Genomic DNA, 17707 nt, shown 5'->3' on the forward strand with positions numbered 1-17707 from the left:
GGAAAAGCTGACAGTCTTTTCAAATTAACTGATTTTCAAATTCTCTGAAAGTGTTCAAGTATGACTCAGCCCTGGTAAAACCTGAAATTTAGTTGAAGCACCTGTCATCTCTCTCCTGCACCCTCTAAACTGGAGCAGGATGGAGTCCCCATAAGTTTTCTGTAAATAAGTAACTACTTAAAGCAGATAGATCTGGTGGCAAGGCAACACTCACTCCTCCAACTGAAATCTCCACAAAGAGATGAGGGACATCTTTGGAAAAATCTCTTTGCCCTTGAAGTAGTAAGCCTCTGATTTTTTAACTGCTCTTTTCACAGGTTTCATCTTTTAATTCACGCTAAGGTTGTGTTTCATTTGAAAATAAAGATTGAGTGTCAGATCAAGTGTAAAACAAAAGGGAAGATCAAGCCTTGTGAGATGTTATTACTGCAAACCCCCCTAATTCACAGCCTAAGCAGCTAAGTGCAATGCAGTCCAGCAAGACAGAAGAAAAAGTAGACATACTTTCTGATGGTGCATGTGCTTCCTGAGCAGATTCCTCTGGGCCCTGTACGGAATCATATCCAGATGATGCTGTCTCACTGAGATTATCATCTTCATTAACCATAGTGACAGTGGATAGAGGTCTCTGCCCACTGGATCCTGAGGCTTGCACAGACTCAGACCGTGTTTCTACATCCATCTTTGTGGAAAAAAAAAAAGAGAAAATGGTTTAAGTTAAAACTTGATAGGACGCTGCATCTTTCCAGGAGACCAATACTTGCAAGGACTGAGTCCAGGGCACTTTTACCCATAGATAAAAAAAATAAATTTGCATAAAAGTTCTGCTGTTAACCTCCAACATCCCAGGGGAAAACCAGTTATGGTCTAATTGAATGGGAAGTTCAGACACAGTTTCTGCATTTTTCACTCATTTACTGCCCAGTACCACAAAAAGAGAGTCTTCCTTCCATTCAGTGCAGATATGACTCCCCCAGGCAAATTCTGGCACACATTTTAGCTGGTCCAGGCAGTGTCAGGCACTGGCAAAAGCAGTTTCCCCTGGCACTTGCAGCAATGAGCAATTAAAGAACACATAACACCTCAGAAATTCCTGATGTATCCTAGGAAATCATGTGGCTCCAGGAATGATGTCCATGCTAACACATTCACTTTTCAAGGACTCTGGGTACTGAGGAACTGAACAGAAGTTTCAGGGACAGTATGAGCTGTTGAAGTCTGCCTGAAGCTTTGATAAACACCCTTAGCTGCAAGCACAAGAGTTAAGAGCGATTCTTCCATGCATGACAGTCAGCTTTGGCTGACGTTCTGCCCAAGGCTTTAGGTGATACCAACTCAGACCAGGTCAGCTGCAGGTTTCCCTAAAAGGGACACAGCAGTCCTGTAGCATCTGGCCACTGACATGGCAACACCTGGGCTTACCACCAGTGCTCTAGAGGCAGCAAGAAATAGCTCAGGATGTGGTTACTACATCAGTGTAATGCTGACAATGGCAGCTGCCACTGTGACAGAATGCTGGCTTACCTCAACACCCAAAACTTTGAGGATGTCACATTTGCACAGTGGACACGTCCCATGTTCCAGAAGCCAGGGGTCAATACAGGTCTTGTGGAAGACATGGCTGGTAGAAGAAGGTAGCCAACAGGTTAGGCTTCATACCAGGAAGACTGCTTATATGCCACCCGTGAAGAACTCTTTGGTAACACTGAGAATTTATTCCTTCTAGAGTGGACAACCTTATTTTGCCTCAAGTTTCAGTTGAAAGTTATAGATAGTTGATCTCTCAGCCTGTAGCTGGTTTGTGCTTATTAGTATCTTGATACAACTTGCTAGAATTCAGCATTATCATTTTTGCTATACCAATCTAAAGCTTTTGTTCTTCCAAATCCATTTTCAAATACATTCCCAGCGGATAATTTAACAAAATACGATTACTGACGTCTCAGCCTCAGCTTTAAGGTTAACCTCTGTCTTGCAGATGCAGATGACTAAATAGCACTTATTTCTGTTAGAACTACATAGACAAATCATCTCACAGAGTAATGTCCTCGAGATAAACTGTACTCCCACCCATTTGCTTTGTCTGTGCAATCACTGTGTATTCCAAGTGGATATTTGGCAGGCTGTGCACTCAAGAAAGTAAATATAGTTCAGCCACCACAGATGCAAATTTGTGCTTCTATTAAGACATTCACTTCCACAATGGGTCTAAATTAGGCCACAGATTTAGGAGGATGACTTGAAATCCTGTAATCTGCCTGTTCCCTCAGCCTGAATAGAAACAGCAAGGCAGACAGGCACTGCTCAGTATTAATCAGTTCTATTATGAGACAAGTGCAGAGATCACCACATCCAGTGCTCAGTAGCCCATGGCCCAGTAGGATCCAAAGATTCTCCAGTTCAGCCCACATCACCAGCACTTCCTTCTAGCTGCACCAACTTAACGATCAGAGTACAACCTGAAACTTCCTGGATGCCTGACTATTTTAAGTCCTTGGATTTACCACTGGTTTTGTGTATCTGCAACTATAAATGCCTTCAGTTTGACTCTCTGGACAAGAATGCCCTTGGCAAACACCCACACCCCAGGGACTCAGATACCACCAGTGTGACTCACAGGACCATTTGATTGCTTGCTTCTTTCATAAATACAGTTAAATGCTTTCAACAAGTAAAGTCTAAGTGTTGAGGTCAACCATCAAAATGAAGTGTGTTCTTGCAGTAAATATCAGTTTATAACTCATGTGAGAGAGAATTTAATATGGCTGATACTGGCAGAGATCACCACTGGTGAAGATTACTAAGTCCATCCAGTCATCTTAAGCATGTGCCTCTTAGAGCTGCATTTGGGCCCGGGAGGAATGAAACATCACAAATGTATGGAAAGCAATCTTAGAGCAAAGCATAACGCAGCAAAGTTCAGAAGAAGTTACTCCACTCTTACCTCAGTAAGTCATGCTTTGTTTTCAAGTTCATATCAAGATTATCAGGGTTTATAGGGAAATAATGAGAAGTCAGGTCTCCTATCAGCCAGAAGTATCTGGAGCTTGTCTGAAAGTTTCTGTACTCATGGCACTTAGTTCATTACTAAGCAAGACTACTCATGAGCATAAACGTGACAAGACAACCGATTAAGCATTCATCCATGCCTGAAAGCTTATTCAGTTCTGGTTTTTTCTAAAGTATTAAGCATGAGATCAAGGAATTTGGTTGATAACATCCTAGCAGCCCAACTTTGTGTTATCAAAACAGCTTAAGAGGTCCTACTGCTTGGGAGCAGAGAAAGCCTTTGCAAAACTGTAACCTGGTGCAAAGGGAACTCCAGCTCAGATCTGACAGCGTTTGACAGACAGCACTGCTCACCACACAACACCAGCTACAGATTTTGCTATTCTACAGAACTTTTTCGTACATCAAAATTTTTCCAAGTGCTTTTTGTAACCCTCCCCAAAGGTTATGAAACCTCTTCCAGTACACAATTTGTGCAATTCACATGACAGCCCTCTGATTTTTAGACGCTTGGCCAGAGCAGTCCCATTCAGCAGGCACAGGGGGAATCCCACAGAACAATTTTCCTTAAGTCCTGAAGGAGCTTAATTCCTCACCTTAGGAGCAACCCCAGCCTTTGTGCTACACTACTGGGCTTCCACAGCAGTAAGATACAACAGGGGAGAATTCTAGAAAAATAAACTGCTATAGTTCTGTTTTGGTCTCTATTTCAGAGGATGCATACAAGAAGAGAAATGCCTTCTTCTAAACTACAAAAGCCAATATGGTTTAACAAGTTTAGCAGAAGCACAACCCCCTTAGTAAGCAGTAACTTAAGGGACAAGAAATGGGCAACATTTTGCCAGTTACCTGCAATTTAGTGGTAACATTCTTATGTATCAGCAAGGGAATGAATCTTTAAAAAGCCCTGGCATGCCCTTGAGGGGCACTGTGGTCTGCCAAGTGATGCCTGTCAGTCCGCTCATGGGGAAGTTATGAACACAGGCCATTGGGGCACACTAAAAGAGCATATTTACACAGTTCCTGTTGTTCAAAACATTGTTTTGACAGAGATTCAAGAATGCTTGCTGTGTAACAACTTGATTAAAGTTTGATGAGCTTTGTTAGCACAGCAGAAGGAACAGCAAGTAACAGCCATGCTTACAGATTTTGGGTAAAGGGGTAGTTTAGAAGACAACTTACTTGCAAGTCAGAACACGCATTACGTCATTTGGCTTGTACTGTTCAAAGCACACAACACAGGAATCCCCATCTGGACCAATCTCCTAAAATAGTGAAATGAATTTATAGCATTAACAGACTTTGAAAGCTTCCTCTGAACTCCAATCAGATTTACTGCAGACAAAGGGGTCTAGCTAAAGTCATTCAAGATGTTCCCACATATAATCTTATATAAACACACTGTGTGGATTACTCACATTCAAGCTGACACTTCAACAGAAGCATTTAAAGTTTAAACCCATGGTTTAGAATTTCAGCTTGGATTACTGGAGGCAGTACTGTAGAGGTTTAGAAACTGCTAGCTCCAGTTTTAGTTACAAAAAGAAAAGCCAGGGAAGCTGATTAGATATACTAGTTTACCTTTAAGCATCTGTGCCAGCAAAATTAGGACCCCTCACCTCAGCAAGACTACAAGCAAGCAGCTATCAAAATAACCCGATTTATAAGAATATAAGGAAGTCTTGCAGCCTGGAAAAGGACATGGTCTGAAAGAGGAACTGTCTCTGCCACCAACAGTCACGAGCTCAGAGAAACTTCTGCATCCTGCTCCAGTACTATGGACCACTCTCCAGGCTCTGTGCAAACTGTGCCATAACATACATGAGGTCATAGGATCAGTCCTACCTTGTCCCCTTCCTTCAGGGTGCGCAGCTGCATCTCTTCAATGGCCTTCTTAGCCCTGGCCCGTAGTCGTCGCTGTGACAGAAAGCAGTCCTGGTTAATTAAACACGGTCATTTTTCTATTAAGTTACTAATACTCACCCGGGTGCCTACCAGCAAGCAGGCAACAGTTTTAGAACCCAGATGTTATCACAACAAGCCAAGTAAGCATGACCATGCTATTTCAAGAGACCATGAAACAGAGTTTCAGGACATACTGATGTGGTTATTGACTAGATGATTCACCAACAAGGCACTAGCATCTGCTTTGCTTTTACCCAACCTTTTCACGAGCACAGGAATTCCAAGGGTTTCTCTTGATCAGATTAGACCCAACCAAAACAAACAGAAGCCTTCAAACTGACTTGGTACAGAATACTGAACACTGAGTCCAACACTCAATAGTTTTACTCACTTTATGGCACCCTCCTGCCACACACTCACGTCCTGATGAACAGTGAGAGATTCTGCACCGACCAGCCCACTCACCTCCAACGCACCCTCAACTACTCCTCTGTCCCCACCGATTTACAGCTTGCCTGGCAACTGTTGGTGTCCAGCTGTCAATGCAACACTGGAATTAGCCCAGGAGCCAACTCCTCTGCTTAAAGGTCACAGGTTGGGGCTGTTCCACCAACACAAAGAATAGGACTGTCCTCTCCCTCACCGGTGCACTTACTGCCTCAGGACATGGAGGCGTATCAGGCAGCTCTGGAACTGCTGTCCCAGCACAGCACTTACTTCAGGGACAGACCAGTCTTCAGTTTTGCAGCTAACCAAAAAGCCTCTTTCCAATTCAGCTGCTCTGTGCAGGAGCCCTGCACTGTTAGCTTTCCAGCATTCCATCTCCTTAGGCATTTTAGCCCAGTCACATGAATCCTTTCCAAGTGCAGTGCTGGTGGCACAAGTACAAAAGGACAAGTGGGTGGAAGGCTGCTGCTGACACGTAATAAACTCACAAGGACTGGCTATTCAAGTCTGCACAAGATTCCCTGTGCTGAAGCACTTAATGGCAAACAACTTGATTTATACGGTCACCTGAGAGACTGTCAAGCAGTTTTGGTGCAAAATGAGCTATTTGTGTATCAGTATTATTTTGGTGACCTAAGACAGAGCATCCATGTGCAGGTTTTTGAGAGTTTAATAGCTGATAATTATTAACAACTATCAAGGAAGAGACAGATAGAATCCAAAGGTAGAGGATGCAAACACATTTTCAGGCAGATTTTTGTAGGAACAAGAAGTAGATGAGTTTTCTTGGAAGCTTTTGCTGAAGACATGAATGTATGTTTCCGTATGTCACTTATGGTTAACTTTGGAATGATGTTCCCCTTGTCAGTGTTTGAGAGAGCAGCCATGTACTGCTTTTTACTGAGGCCCCTAGAAGTCTGAGCAGCAAATGTGGTAAAAATCAACATGTGGTAACATCAACAGAGGAAGAATGCAGCAATATTAGCACTTCTCATACATAGCCAGAACTGTCACCATTACTTGTTATTAAATGAAAACTGAACTTTCTAGGAATGTACTCCCTCACTTGGTATCTCATCTACACATCTCGTGTCAGGCCAAGCATATTAGACAGGACCCAACTGGCTGCATTGTTAATAATTTACCGAAACAATATTTTAAGTTTTGCATAGGCACCAGTTTAATTGCTCTTCATTAAATGCACCAATGGCAAAGTCACCTTTAACATTGATTTTGGCAAGTACAGCAGAACACCCCTCCAGGGGATGGAGAAAAGAAGCAAGAGGAAGATTTTTATTGAATAGTCTACCAGGATACTTGAGCCTGGAATGTCAAAGCATTTTGCAAAGTCAAGTTTTTCAAGCAAATGTTAAATGTTAATTACGTTAGAAGTCTGAAAGTCCCAACCCAGCAACTCTAGAAAAAAATAGCTAAGTTGAGGAAAAATAATCAAGATATTACAAAACAGGCCATGTCCCAGCTCCTATCCAGGCTCTGGTATGTTGAAATAGTGAGGTACCTAATTGGGAAAAATAGGTTTGCAGTCGCTTAGTCCTCAGCCTTCCCCAGTCCAACACTGCTGATTTTACCTCCAGCCCTTTCTGCATAAGGGGGGGCAGAGTGCCTTCCTGGCACCCTGTGAGCATGGTCATGGCAATGCAGACAAGAAAGCTCTAAGGAGGTCAGGAACTCCTGCTTTTCTCCTGTAAGCTAAGGAAGTTCTTCCCCACAGGTAGCTACTGCCATGGACACAGTTTTGAATTGTGGAAAGTTGAGCAACTCACCTCCTCCAAAGCCATTAGTTAGGTAATTTCTCAGCTGCAACATCTAATCTTTATGAAATCAATGGAAGCAAAGATTTGAGCTGAAATTAGAAACCAGGTCACTGATAATATCATGGGCCATTTTGCATTATTAAGAAAGGTTACTATATTGAGGAACTGAATTTGTCAGTGCTCTGCTGACTAAAAAGGTAGCAAGCCATCCTACCACACTTGTCTTTGCTCACTAACCACATGATGCAGCAAGAGACTGCAGAGGTGGGGACTTAAATTTCAAGCCCAGAAGAAAAGATGCATTCAAGAAGGAACTAGCAGGTTGCAAACAGATAGCTCATGAGGAAAGAGCCACTCTGTTTTAACTAACTGTGGTAGGGACATACGTGCTACTAAACTTCTCTTCTCGCTTGGACCAGAAGACAATGTGACTGGCTCTTCTCAATAGTCACTCAATTTTTAAAGAAACCCTTCACAAGCTGCAGCACATCATTATCACATATCACTATTAGCTCATTGTACCACTCCAGAGAGTCATTCAAAAGTGTTTCTTTGGTTCCAGTGGCTGACTGACCCCTTAAAAGACTCCTCACACAACAGCAAGATAATCCCACAGGGAAGGTCAAAAAAGCAGAGACTTTGAAGAGCAGTAAAGGGATGCATTCAGAGCAACACTGAAGTGCTGAAACAACATGATTTTCAGTGCACTTCGAAAAGAGGGAGAATCTGTAACACTTCATTATCAATACACTTGACTGTTCCCTAAAGACACTTCCCAAAAGAACATGTAACCCTTCCGCACCTGTGCAAGAAAGGAGACAAAACACACTCTTTTACTCCACCAACTAACACAGTCAACTGTTTTCTCCAGACAGTTTACTTTTTGCTGTTCTTAAGGAAAGTTTTAAGCTGCTCAAAGGTGTATCTCTTAGTGCTTTAAAGATCACATGCCTTCCTGTGGAACAAACAAATTCAGTCATTTTGGAGCTTAACCAGCATTTTGCCCTTCAGATCCACACCACGGAGGCCTGGGGATATAAAAAAATCAATGGCACTGACTCACCTGCTCCCTGGACTGGGCCCTTGCAACAATGAGTCTCCGAGCAGAGTAAGAGACATAGCAGCCCAAGGTTGCTGCTGCAACAACGAAAAACGACACGGAGATGAAGAGGATGGTGAAGATATTCATGGAGAGGTTGCGCTTCTTCCCCACTTCGATGACCATTGTCACTCTCATGCCGCTCTGAATCCGCCGCAGGATCTCCATGCCTTTCAGGTTGCCAATCATAATTGCAACAATCTTTTCAGCACCTGCAAAGGAGAAGGGGAATCCACGTACAGTTACCAGGTCTTGTACCAGTGTCTTAGATGTTCAAGTGCTACAGTAAAGACTGTGGGAAGTTTCTAACTGGTATTTGTGGATTCACCATGAGCTGACTGAGCAAGTGTCATCACCATATGCTTGTCCAGTTGAAAGGTACATTCAATTACCTGTGAGCTGCATATTTAGAGCATATTTAGAGTATGTTTAGAATTCACTCATCTCCATAGCACTCCTCACTCATATATAGGACACTCACTGTCCTATTTAGACACAACACTTTGGTGATTTACATTTTAATATGCCTTTGAACTACACAAAGTTAAAAATAAATCCTCTACAGAGTGAGGTCATGGAGGATTGCAGTATCTGTGTGGGAATTGCTTCCTGTAATGGATCCGACTTCTTTCCTGTTCCGCTGCCACTTCTTAACACCTCTTTTCTAAATTTGACAGTACTGTTGAGTACTTCCCCAGACACTGAGCAGTCAAAGCCATAGATCAGCCTTTGCTTCTGTATTCTCAGCAGCAATTGAGAAATGATTTGAGTGAAATTTGGTTGTGAACTATAAATGTTTTTGTGAGTTTCTAATGCAAATTCAGAGGGAAGCAAATATGGAGGGAGGTATGCTCAGCTTTTAAACAGTTGGTGGCAAGATGGCAAACACCATCCCGATTTTAACAACAAGTTTTATTTACTCAGTTGAACACCATGACAAGTCAAAGGAACAAAAAGTTTTATGGTAGGAAGAAATTTCAACCAACTCCAGTCCCCAAGTACAGACCAGAAGAAACTGCTTTCCTTTTAGTGACACGCAAGGGCTTGAGGACATTTGATACCATTTGCAGGAACTTCAGACAGTCCCAATATAACAGAGAAGCTCTTAAGAGGTAAAGATAAAAAACAAACAAACAAACAAACAAAAAACGGGGAGAAAGGGAGATGAGTAAATTATCACTGGTATCTCTCTAAACTAAATACAAGAAAAATAGATTTGAAAACCAGCTGATCAGGAGTTCTACTGCATTAAACCATCACCTGCACAACATTCATAATAGACATTGCATGGTGGAGGAACAAAAGACTGTTACAGAAGTGCTATTTTTAGCTAACCTCCCAGCCAAACACTTTTATGGGGAGACAAATTGTTTGTCCCTCTGCTAAGAGAAACCTTACCCAACTTTCAGATACCAAAAAACTAGAATTGGTGCTAAATCACAAAGGCTGTCATTGGAGAAAGTGCTCATTAGTTTGCCAGCTTGTTCACATAATGTCTGTGACCCAGCATGGCAAGCAACCCTCCTTAGTGGGACTAAACTTAAATGAGGACATCACACAGAAAAGAGGAAAAAGTAATTTAAAAAATAAAAACCAGCCAACCTGCAACTACTGTCCTTTAGGATGAACTAGGGGTTATACATCAGTTAGAAAATGAGCCGGAGTCAGGTGTCAGGAGCAAGCAAAGAATTAAGCATGGGTCAAGTCAGATGCTGAGACATGCTTTCATAAGCATGGAAGAAAGTGTGAAAGATCAGGCTATAACAACGAGAAAATAAAAAGCCTACCAAAAAAAGCAAAAAAAGGCTTGTTCTGCCTTATGTCCCTTCGCTTCTGCACGTCTCACAGCAAATATAGCTTGTGGTTATGCACAACACAAGACGCAGCGTGGGGACTCCTCTTAATGAAACATCACCATCAGCCTGCAAAACCACTCCAGCTACTAAGCCATCTGCTGTGGATGAGTTTTACCCTTAAAGAAAAAAACATCTTCCATTTAAGTCTCAAGCTGATCAGTTCACAAAGATGCCTTCAGATGACAGCTTTAATTCCTCCTCACTCTTTTCACCCCCAGAGATTTCTCTTGCAATTTCAGCTCTGCTTTAGACAAGCACATGCAAGCACCAGCTGCTGGCTTTGACACTGGCTCAACAAGGGCAGAAGAGTGGCCATTTCCATCAGCACCACGTTTAGGACAACTGCTGTGCTTCTAGAATAAGAGCATTAGGATCACTCCCACCCAACACTCCCTGAGCTGCTGGATGGGTCCCACCTTGACAGGTACTGAAACGTGTTACGGTGGCCTTGAAACAACGACCTGGACAGAGACTCAAGCATCACACTGGAAACAAGGTATTTGAGGGGACATCTGCAGAGGTGTCCCAAGCACAGCAGCTGCCCTCAACTGTCAGCTGTCTAACCCCCCAGACTGTAGCAAAGCAAAAGAAAAGTCAGTTAGTTGTGCATGGCAAAAACCTCACAGAAACCCAAGCTCATCATCCAGGTGCTGTCAGCTTTTGTGGTTCAGGTAAAGTTTCTCTAACAGTTTTTAAAGGACACTAGAAGGTGAAATTAAGCTGCTGCCTGTTTGGCTAATAATGGGCTCACTGCTAAACAGAAGCAAGACCTGTTTAGTTAAACATTTCCCAGCCTCTTTCCTTTCTCATTCCCTGTGAAACTGGAGAGGGTAAGTTATTCAAGTCTTTAGAGAAACACAGCCTGCCTCTGTAGATTTGGAGTTTTGCAGGAGGTACCTGCTGGTCAAAATCTGGAGGAAATGGGTTAGCACAGATAAAGCACAAGAACCTAACTGGTGTGTTGTGGCAGGGAAGAGCTGGGGCACAAGCAGATTGGGCACACAAGGACAGTGCATGACTGGGATCAAAGTTTTACCTTCCTGTATCAGGTTGACTTAAATGCAAAGCAGAGTTTGCATCTATTTATACCAATATCAATACCTATATTAAACACTGCCCTGCAAAGACTTCACTTGTTCTGCCATTACACTTCTGCTCCCTGTAAACATGAAGTTGAGGGTTTGGCAATTCAGGAGAGAAATGCAATGTGTAAGGGCAGCATAGAGCTGGGAGCATTAACTTTTGCATAGTAAACACCTGTCTTTTCATATTCATTTAGAGAGATTATTATAATCCAGTACTAATCTTGTGCGTGCTACAGATAAATCTATCGTGAACCAAGAAAATTCTAAGTCCTGGAGAACATTCACCCCACAATATCCAGCAGACTGCAATGGAACCTAATCCATGCTTAACAGCAGTCACTTCTAGTAATAAAATCACAATCTGCTCATGCATTAAAGCACATCAAGGCAAGGTTCAGATCTCAGGGTCAAACAATCCCCTGACCAAAGACAACTCAAGGACTCCAGCCCTAAGTCAGCTCCTCTACCCCCACTCAAAAGTAGTTTCTCAGCTTGTTCAGGCATTGGAACCATTTTGCAGTGTTTAAACCAAGCAAATTCCGCTTCAATTAAGACATGAAAGACCCCTTCATTTTGGTTTAAAGGTCTCAGTGTAGCTTTGGGCAAATTCCATAGACTGTTCTTTTCTTGGATAGCAAAAGCCAAACCCCTATAATGTCTCTATCACCATTTACCATGAACAGGATGTAATATTGTTAGGGGACCTTTTCCTCTTTGGGAGCAGACCAAGCTGCAACACCATTTGGCGAAAACATGTGAGGAAGGCAACAATTCTGAGGGCATTTTTAAGAAAGAAGGTATAAAAGATGACAAGTAGGCAAGTTATTTCAGAACAAGGAAAAGCTAGCATGCCATACACAAACTCCAACATTTTTGCTTCTGTAATTTCCCCCCCCTTTCTGAAATTCCAAAGTTTTGTATCATCTTTAAGTGGAGTGAAATTAAGTTTCTTTCACTTTGTCCAGAGAGTGCCTGTGCAACCTGCGCCTCTGCCGTGGTACAACTGTGTTGTTTCTCCCCAGAACCAAAGCAGCTCACACTTCACTCAGGAATACCCCCACACAGCCCTTGGTCCTGTGGAACCTGCAATCCATTTCAACAGCCCCAGCTGACCACCATGTGAGCCACTCACTCAGAAAGTGCAGAATGGAAGAAATTACTTCTGATTTTGAATGTTCACATACAAAAAAAAAAAAAAGGCAAAATAAAAAAAAAACCAAAAAGCAGACTTTGGAGTTTGAATTCTCAAAGAAAGGTCAGGCTCTCCTTAACCAGAGCAGAATCAATATCTGAAGGCTCTTTCAAGAGATTAAATACAAACTCTGAACTTGATGGCTGTATCTTTGCTTTTATCTATATGATATGGTACTTTCAGCACACAAAATCAGCACTAGCTGTGTCTTCAGCCTTAGTCAAAGAGGTAGAGGTATTCCCCTGGTACCCCTCCAACTCCAGCATCAGCAGAAAGGCATTAGGACATCAAGCCGTCTCCTGTACTTTAACATGAAAGACACTGTCAGTTGACACTCCAAGCATTTCCCACCAGATCAGCACACCTGACTCCTCAGGCATGTAAGAGGAGTATCTGATATACCAGCTTCAGGTTTAAAAAAAAAAAAAAAAAAAAAAAAAAAGAAAAAGACATCTTGAATATTGCTTATCTCACTATACTGGGATTTCTGGTGGTTATCAAACAGGCCTGTACAAGCTTAATGTTATCTGTTACAGTAGGAAGGAAAATAAACTACCATTGTACACAGACTGATCTGGTATTACTGACGTGACGTAATTCACCTCAGGTGGCAGGCGAGCACTGCACACAGAAGCCATCATGTCTCAGCACTACACCACTCCAGGGACACAAGGGCTCTCCCTGGCCTCAGACACCAGGAAACCAGAGCCTGCAGGCCAGCTCTGCTCTCATCCATGGTACACTGTGGACAAAAAAGGGTGCTGACTGCTCTCGTCCAGATGCATAAGGCAAAATCTGATCAGGAATGTGCCCATCCCCACAATCATCCTCCATCGCAGACACTGTCAGAGGAAACGCCTTTATTGCCCTGCAATAAGCTCTCCCCTTTGCAAGAGGGGAGGGTGACTGAACTCATAGTTCAGGAACAACTTAAGCCTGGATAAGCTGACATGTTCACAGGCTTGTCCCTTCTCCTTCCCCTGCTCTGCCTGTTCTCCACTCCAAACATTACCTGGCACCAAGACAAAAGAATTGCTCACTTCCACGCTATTTTGCAGTTATTTAAAGTAACAGCCCCTTGTGACCTCAGTTTTTTGATTGAACTGTCTTCTTCCTCACACTATCTCCTAGGCTTAATTAAATCTACTTTCAGCTTGCTTTACTTGACAGATGGCACTGTGCCTGATCTCTTCCTCCTCAACACACAAGCCTTTCAGCTCCCAGAGGTAAACATTCACACAAAATCATGGAATGGCTGGGGTGGGAAACAACCTCTGGAAATCATCTAGTCCAACCCCCCTGCTAAAGCAGGTTCACCCAGAACAGGTTGCACAGGATCACATCCAGACAACTTTTGAATATCTCCAGTGAGAGAGACTCCACATCCTCTCTGGGTAGCCTGTTCCAGTGCTGTCACCCTCACAGTAAAGTTTTTCCTCCTATTCAGGTGGAACTTTTTGTGTTTCAGTTTGTGCCTGTTACCCCTTGTTCTGTCACTGGGCACCACTGAAGAGACTTTGGTCCCATCCTCTTGACACCCATTCTTAACATATTTTTTGTTGAAAATAAAACATATTTTATTGATGAGGTCCCTCAGTCTTCTCCAGGCTGAACAGGCCCAGCTCCCACGGTTTTCCTCACAGGAGAAATACTCCAGTCCCTCATCATCTTCATAGCCCTTCCCTGGGCTCAGTCCAGGTGCTTTTCCTAATGCACCCCATTTGGGGTGCCTTTGGCCTTCTTGGCACAAGTGGCTCATAGAGAGTTTGCTGTCCACCAGGACCCCCAGGGCCTTCTCCACAGAGCCACTCTCCAGCAGGTCAGCCCCCAGACTGTACTGGTGCCTGGGGTTATTTCTCCCTAGGTGCAGGACCCGTGTTGAACCTTCTCCACCCAGCTCTCCAGCCTGCCCAGGCTTCACTGAATAGCAGCACAGACTTCTGGTGTACCAGCCACTCATCCCAGTTCTGTATCATCAGCAAAATTGCTCAGGGCATGTGCTGTCCCTTCATCCATGTCACGGATGAATACGGTGAACAAGACAGTAAGACACACGAAAAAGTGTTAAAAGGTGGCAGGAATACTCAGGAATGAAAGGCAAGGTCTTAAAAAGAAACGAAATTTTTAAAAAGGGGGAGAGGAGCATTACAGAAATTTAAATATGAGGCAGAGCCTTAGAAGAGTAAGGACAGCACAGTGAGATTAGAAGAAAGGGAAGAAGAGAAATTCCCTGATACCTGGTGTTAGTGTTGCAGAAAAGGAACTCCTCTGGAGAGTTCATGCCCACAGTGGTCTTTGCCTGGAGGAACATGCCACCACATGCTCCTCACCAACACAGCATTTATTAATGGGACTAATGCCTAAGGAGACTCCTCGGAGAGGATGGCCTCCAGATGGGCCAAACGTTACTGTGGAGAAGGAAGATTTCCACACTAGGAAGTGAGGGGAAACTTTACCAAACAGGCTGAGTGTCTGAAGGAGCACAGCAAGACCAAAGGTAGTTTTACATGATGTGAGTTTCCATTGGTCCACAGGGGATACTGGAGGTGGAAACAAACCTGTACTCTATTTAGTTTAGACAGTGTTATTATGTGTCGAGTGGATCCAACAATTACCAGCCTTTTTCTTTCCCCCCCTCCCCTTTCTGAGCCTTTAAGACCTATGTAAATGCTCTCAGGCCCTAAATCTTAGAACATTTATAACATGACATCATCATTTAAAACAGCATCCAAAACAGTAACACTTATTAAGGGCACAGAGATTAATGAGACCTGTCGGATGGCTCTCTTCACGTGCTCTTTGGTCAGTGGCACTTGCAAGAGTAAAGTATCACCTTTCAATCTAGCAAACAGCATCTAATATCCCCTGGAGAAACAGAGAGCAACATTCCCTAATGAAAATTCTTTGCTGAATTTACTCAACAGCTTTCAGCAGTTTTGATTTAGTAAATACATTGCTCACCCTCTTTGAATGAGATTGAGCTCACCGCTAAATATCCCTTGCTCTCCACATGCTGGTGGCAGCTAAGTGCTCACTGGGAACAAGTGAGTTTGAGAAAGCTAATGGTAAAATGATGTAAGTCAGCACAGTGTAAGCCAGAAGGCATCTGTCTGTGGAAAGATGACAGCTCACACTGGATACAGTGGGGAACCGTGCTGAGCTGATCACTGTGTGCTCACCAGCACATTCAGGACTGGAGGCAAACAAGCACTGTCATTGTTTTAAGGACATGATGTCCCACACAATGAAGCCTCTGCTACCACAGCTGTCACTTAGGATTTTAATTCATCCTTTCACATTTCAACAGCCCAGTAAACCCAAAGAGCAAGGGCACTTCACAGACCTATTTCAGGCTATCTAAAGGGTGATGCCTTTTCCTGCGGTTTTCCATGGCACAGAGGTACCTAAATTATATCACAAAGAGCAATGGCAGGGATCAGAAGTTGTCAATAGCACTAGTTAGTCTATCCAGCTTCTCAGTGCCTCTCCTGCTTGCTCACAGAGCTTGGTGCTGTGGGCAGCCCCAACTCACTGTCACACTGTCACACCCCACCTTACCCTGCAGGTGGGGAGATCAGCCAGACCCACGTACCAGGGCTGGTTGTCTGAATGCCACTACAGCTGTGACATTAATTTACTCTAAACCAGGCAGCCAGGAGAACCAAACTGAGCACATAAAGACAAATTTGCAGCACATACAAATGGAAGAGTTAATTCTCAGATGCAAAGAGCTACAGACTCCAGACACTACGGACTGCAAATACCATTGAGGCACAGCAGATGCATGCAAGGTCCTTCTCAAAAAGGAGTGCTGGTAGGAAGGGCTAAATAATCTGCAGTGTCTCACCTGGCCATGGCCAGGTAACATGAGAGAGCAAGTGTCATCAATTAGACCTTGCATGCTCATTCCTCACCTCAGATGTCCTCAGCACAATTCTTCACTCACTGCAAAGGAGAGGTACTCTAGTTGTTTACAGAATGCTTACAAAGCTTCAGCCTGCCTTGGGATTACAATTCTGTCTCAATCTTTAACAGTTTTACAGCTCACATCAGCCTTTTAATACCATGAAGAAGTTTTAGCTTGTTTCTGAAGATCACACCTCATACAAAGTTGGAGCAGAGCACAATTAGACACTTTTGCCATACACTGTTTTCTCTAAGCATATGGAGATAAGCCTCTACCTCAGTGAAATTCCTGCAGAACAAGTTAAGTGGCTGTGCTACATATTTAACCTTTCCTTCCCCTTTCACCCACTGATACAAGTTTACACTTGAACCAGATCTTGTTAGCCTGAGACATGCTGTTACTGCTTTAGCCAGAATTATTCAGCTGTGTTCCCCCAGAATAAGCCTTCTTCAGATCAGGTGATGTGCTTCTCAAGTCTAGAGTTATACCACAAGAAAGAAACCAAAGAAAATTTTCACAGTTGCTTTCTGACCTGCAAGGAATCCTTCTCCACCAGCTGCAGGGACATAATGAACACCAAAGAACACTTTCCATGGGTACTACCACAGCCCCAAGCCACCTAACAGCCTGGTTCTACCTTAAGGCAAGGTCCACCTTTAAAACAAATCAACTCTTGCCCTGCACTTTTCCCCCCCACATGTTGCTGGTTTTCTCCAATCAAATGTCTTTTCCAGAAGGTCAATAGAGATTACAGAGAGGTGCAGTTATGAGCACACAGAACTGTACTTTGAAACCTTGCTCAGCCTGCCACAGAGCGGTACCATCTCCTTAAACTGCCCACAATTAAAACTCAAGTTTGCTAATTGATACAGGTTTGTGCTTATAAAAGCACAAAGTAAACGTTACTTTGGACTCCATGAAATTCTTGGCATTCTACATGTTAAAGATGATTAGGCAGGACTTGATCATATCTGATTTGGCTATTTATTGTGTTCTGTTGTTTTTATTGTCAGGGTGGATTGTTTTGTTGGGTTGTTTTTGTTGTTTAGTTGGGGTTTTCTTTGGTTTTGGGTTTTTTGGTTTTGGGGGGTTTCTCTGTTGTTGTTTTTGTGTGTGTGTGTGTGTGTTTGGGAGGTTTTTTTTTGGGGGGGTTGGTTTTTTGTTTATTTGTTTGGTTTTTTAAATTGGCACACCAAAAGGTTATATCAGAGCACTGATACGAGCAATAAGGAATTCATCAGACCAAACATGATAAGAAAAAATTCTCTGGAAGAAGGATGAGTAGGACAAACACTGCTTCAAATACAGGCCCATTTAAGTCTAAACAATAAAGTTGCTTCAAAAGCCAAGTTTGACAGCCCCAGAAAAGCACACACAGCACTTTCAGATAAGGTTCTCTTACTAACTTCATGTTTTGTTGCTACCAAGGTTC

At 43.1% G+C, this 17707-nt stretch overlaps 1 protein-coding gene across 4 annotated transcripts in view; it reads right to left on the reverse strand.

Annotated features, from left to right (window-relative positions):
- The window catches only part of RNF128 (ring finger protein 128), a 316984-nt gene that overhangs the window by 285883 nt on the left and 13394 nt on the right, over positions 1-17707 (reverse strand). For all 4 annotated transcript variants that reach the window (XM_051787447.1, XM_051787467.1, XM_051787456.1 and 1 more), the window contains exons 2-6: positions 8200-8447; positions 4855-4926; positions 4192-4274; positions 1525-1621; positions 505-682 (exon numbers count right to left, since the gene is read on the reverse strand). In XM_051787447.1, coding sequence (XP_051643407.1) covers positions 505-682; positions 1525-1621; positions 4192-4274; positions 4855-4926; positions 8200-8447 — 678 coding nt within the window. The remainder of the gene's footprint in view (positions 1-504; positions 683-1524; positions 1622-4191; positions 4275-4854; positions 4927-8199; positions 8448-17707) is intronic.

This window comes from Manacus candei, unplaced genomic scaffold, assembly GCF_025592945.1.
Source record: "Manacus candei isolate 608988 ecotype Guabito, Panama unplaced genomic scaffold, ASM2559294v1 h1tg000003l, whole genome shotgun sequence".
Lineage (NCBI taxonomy): Eukaryota > Metazoa > Chordata > Aves > Passeriformes > Pipridae > Manacus > Manacus candei.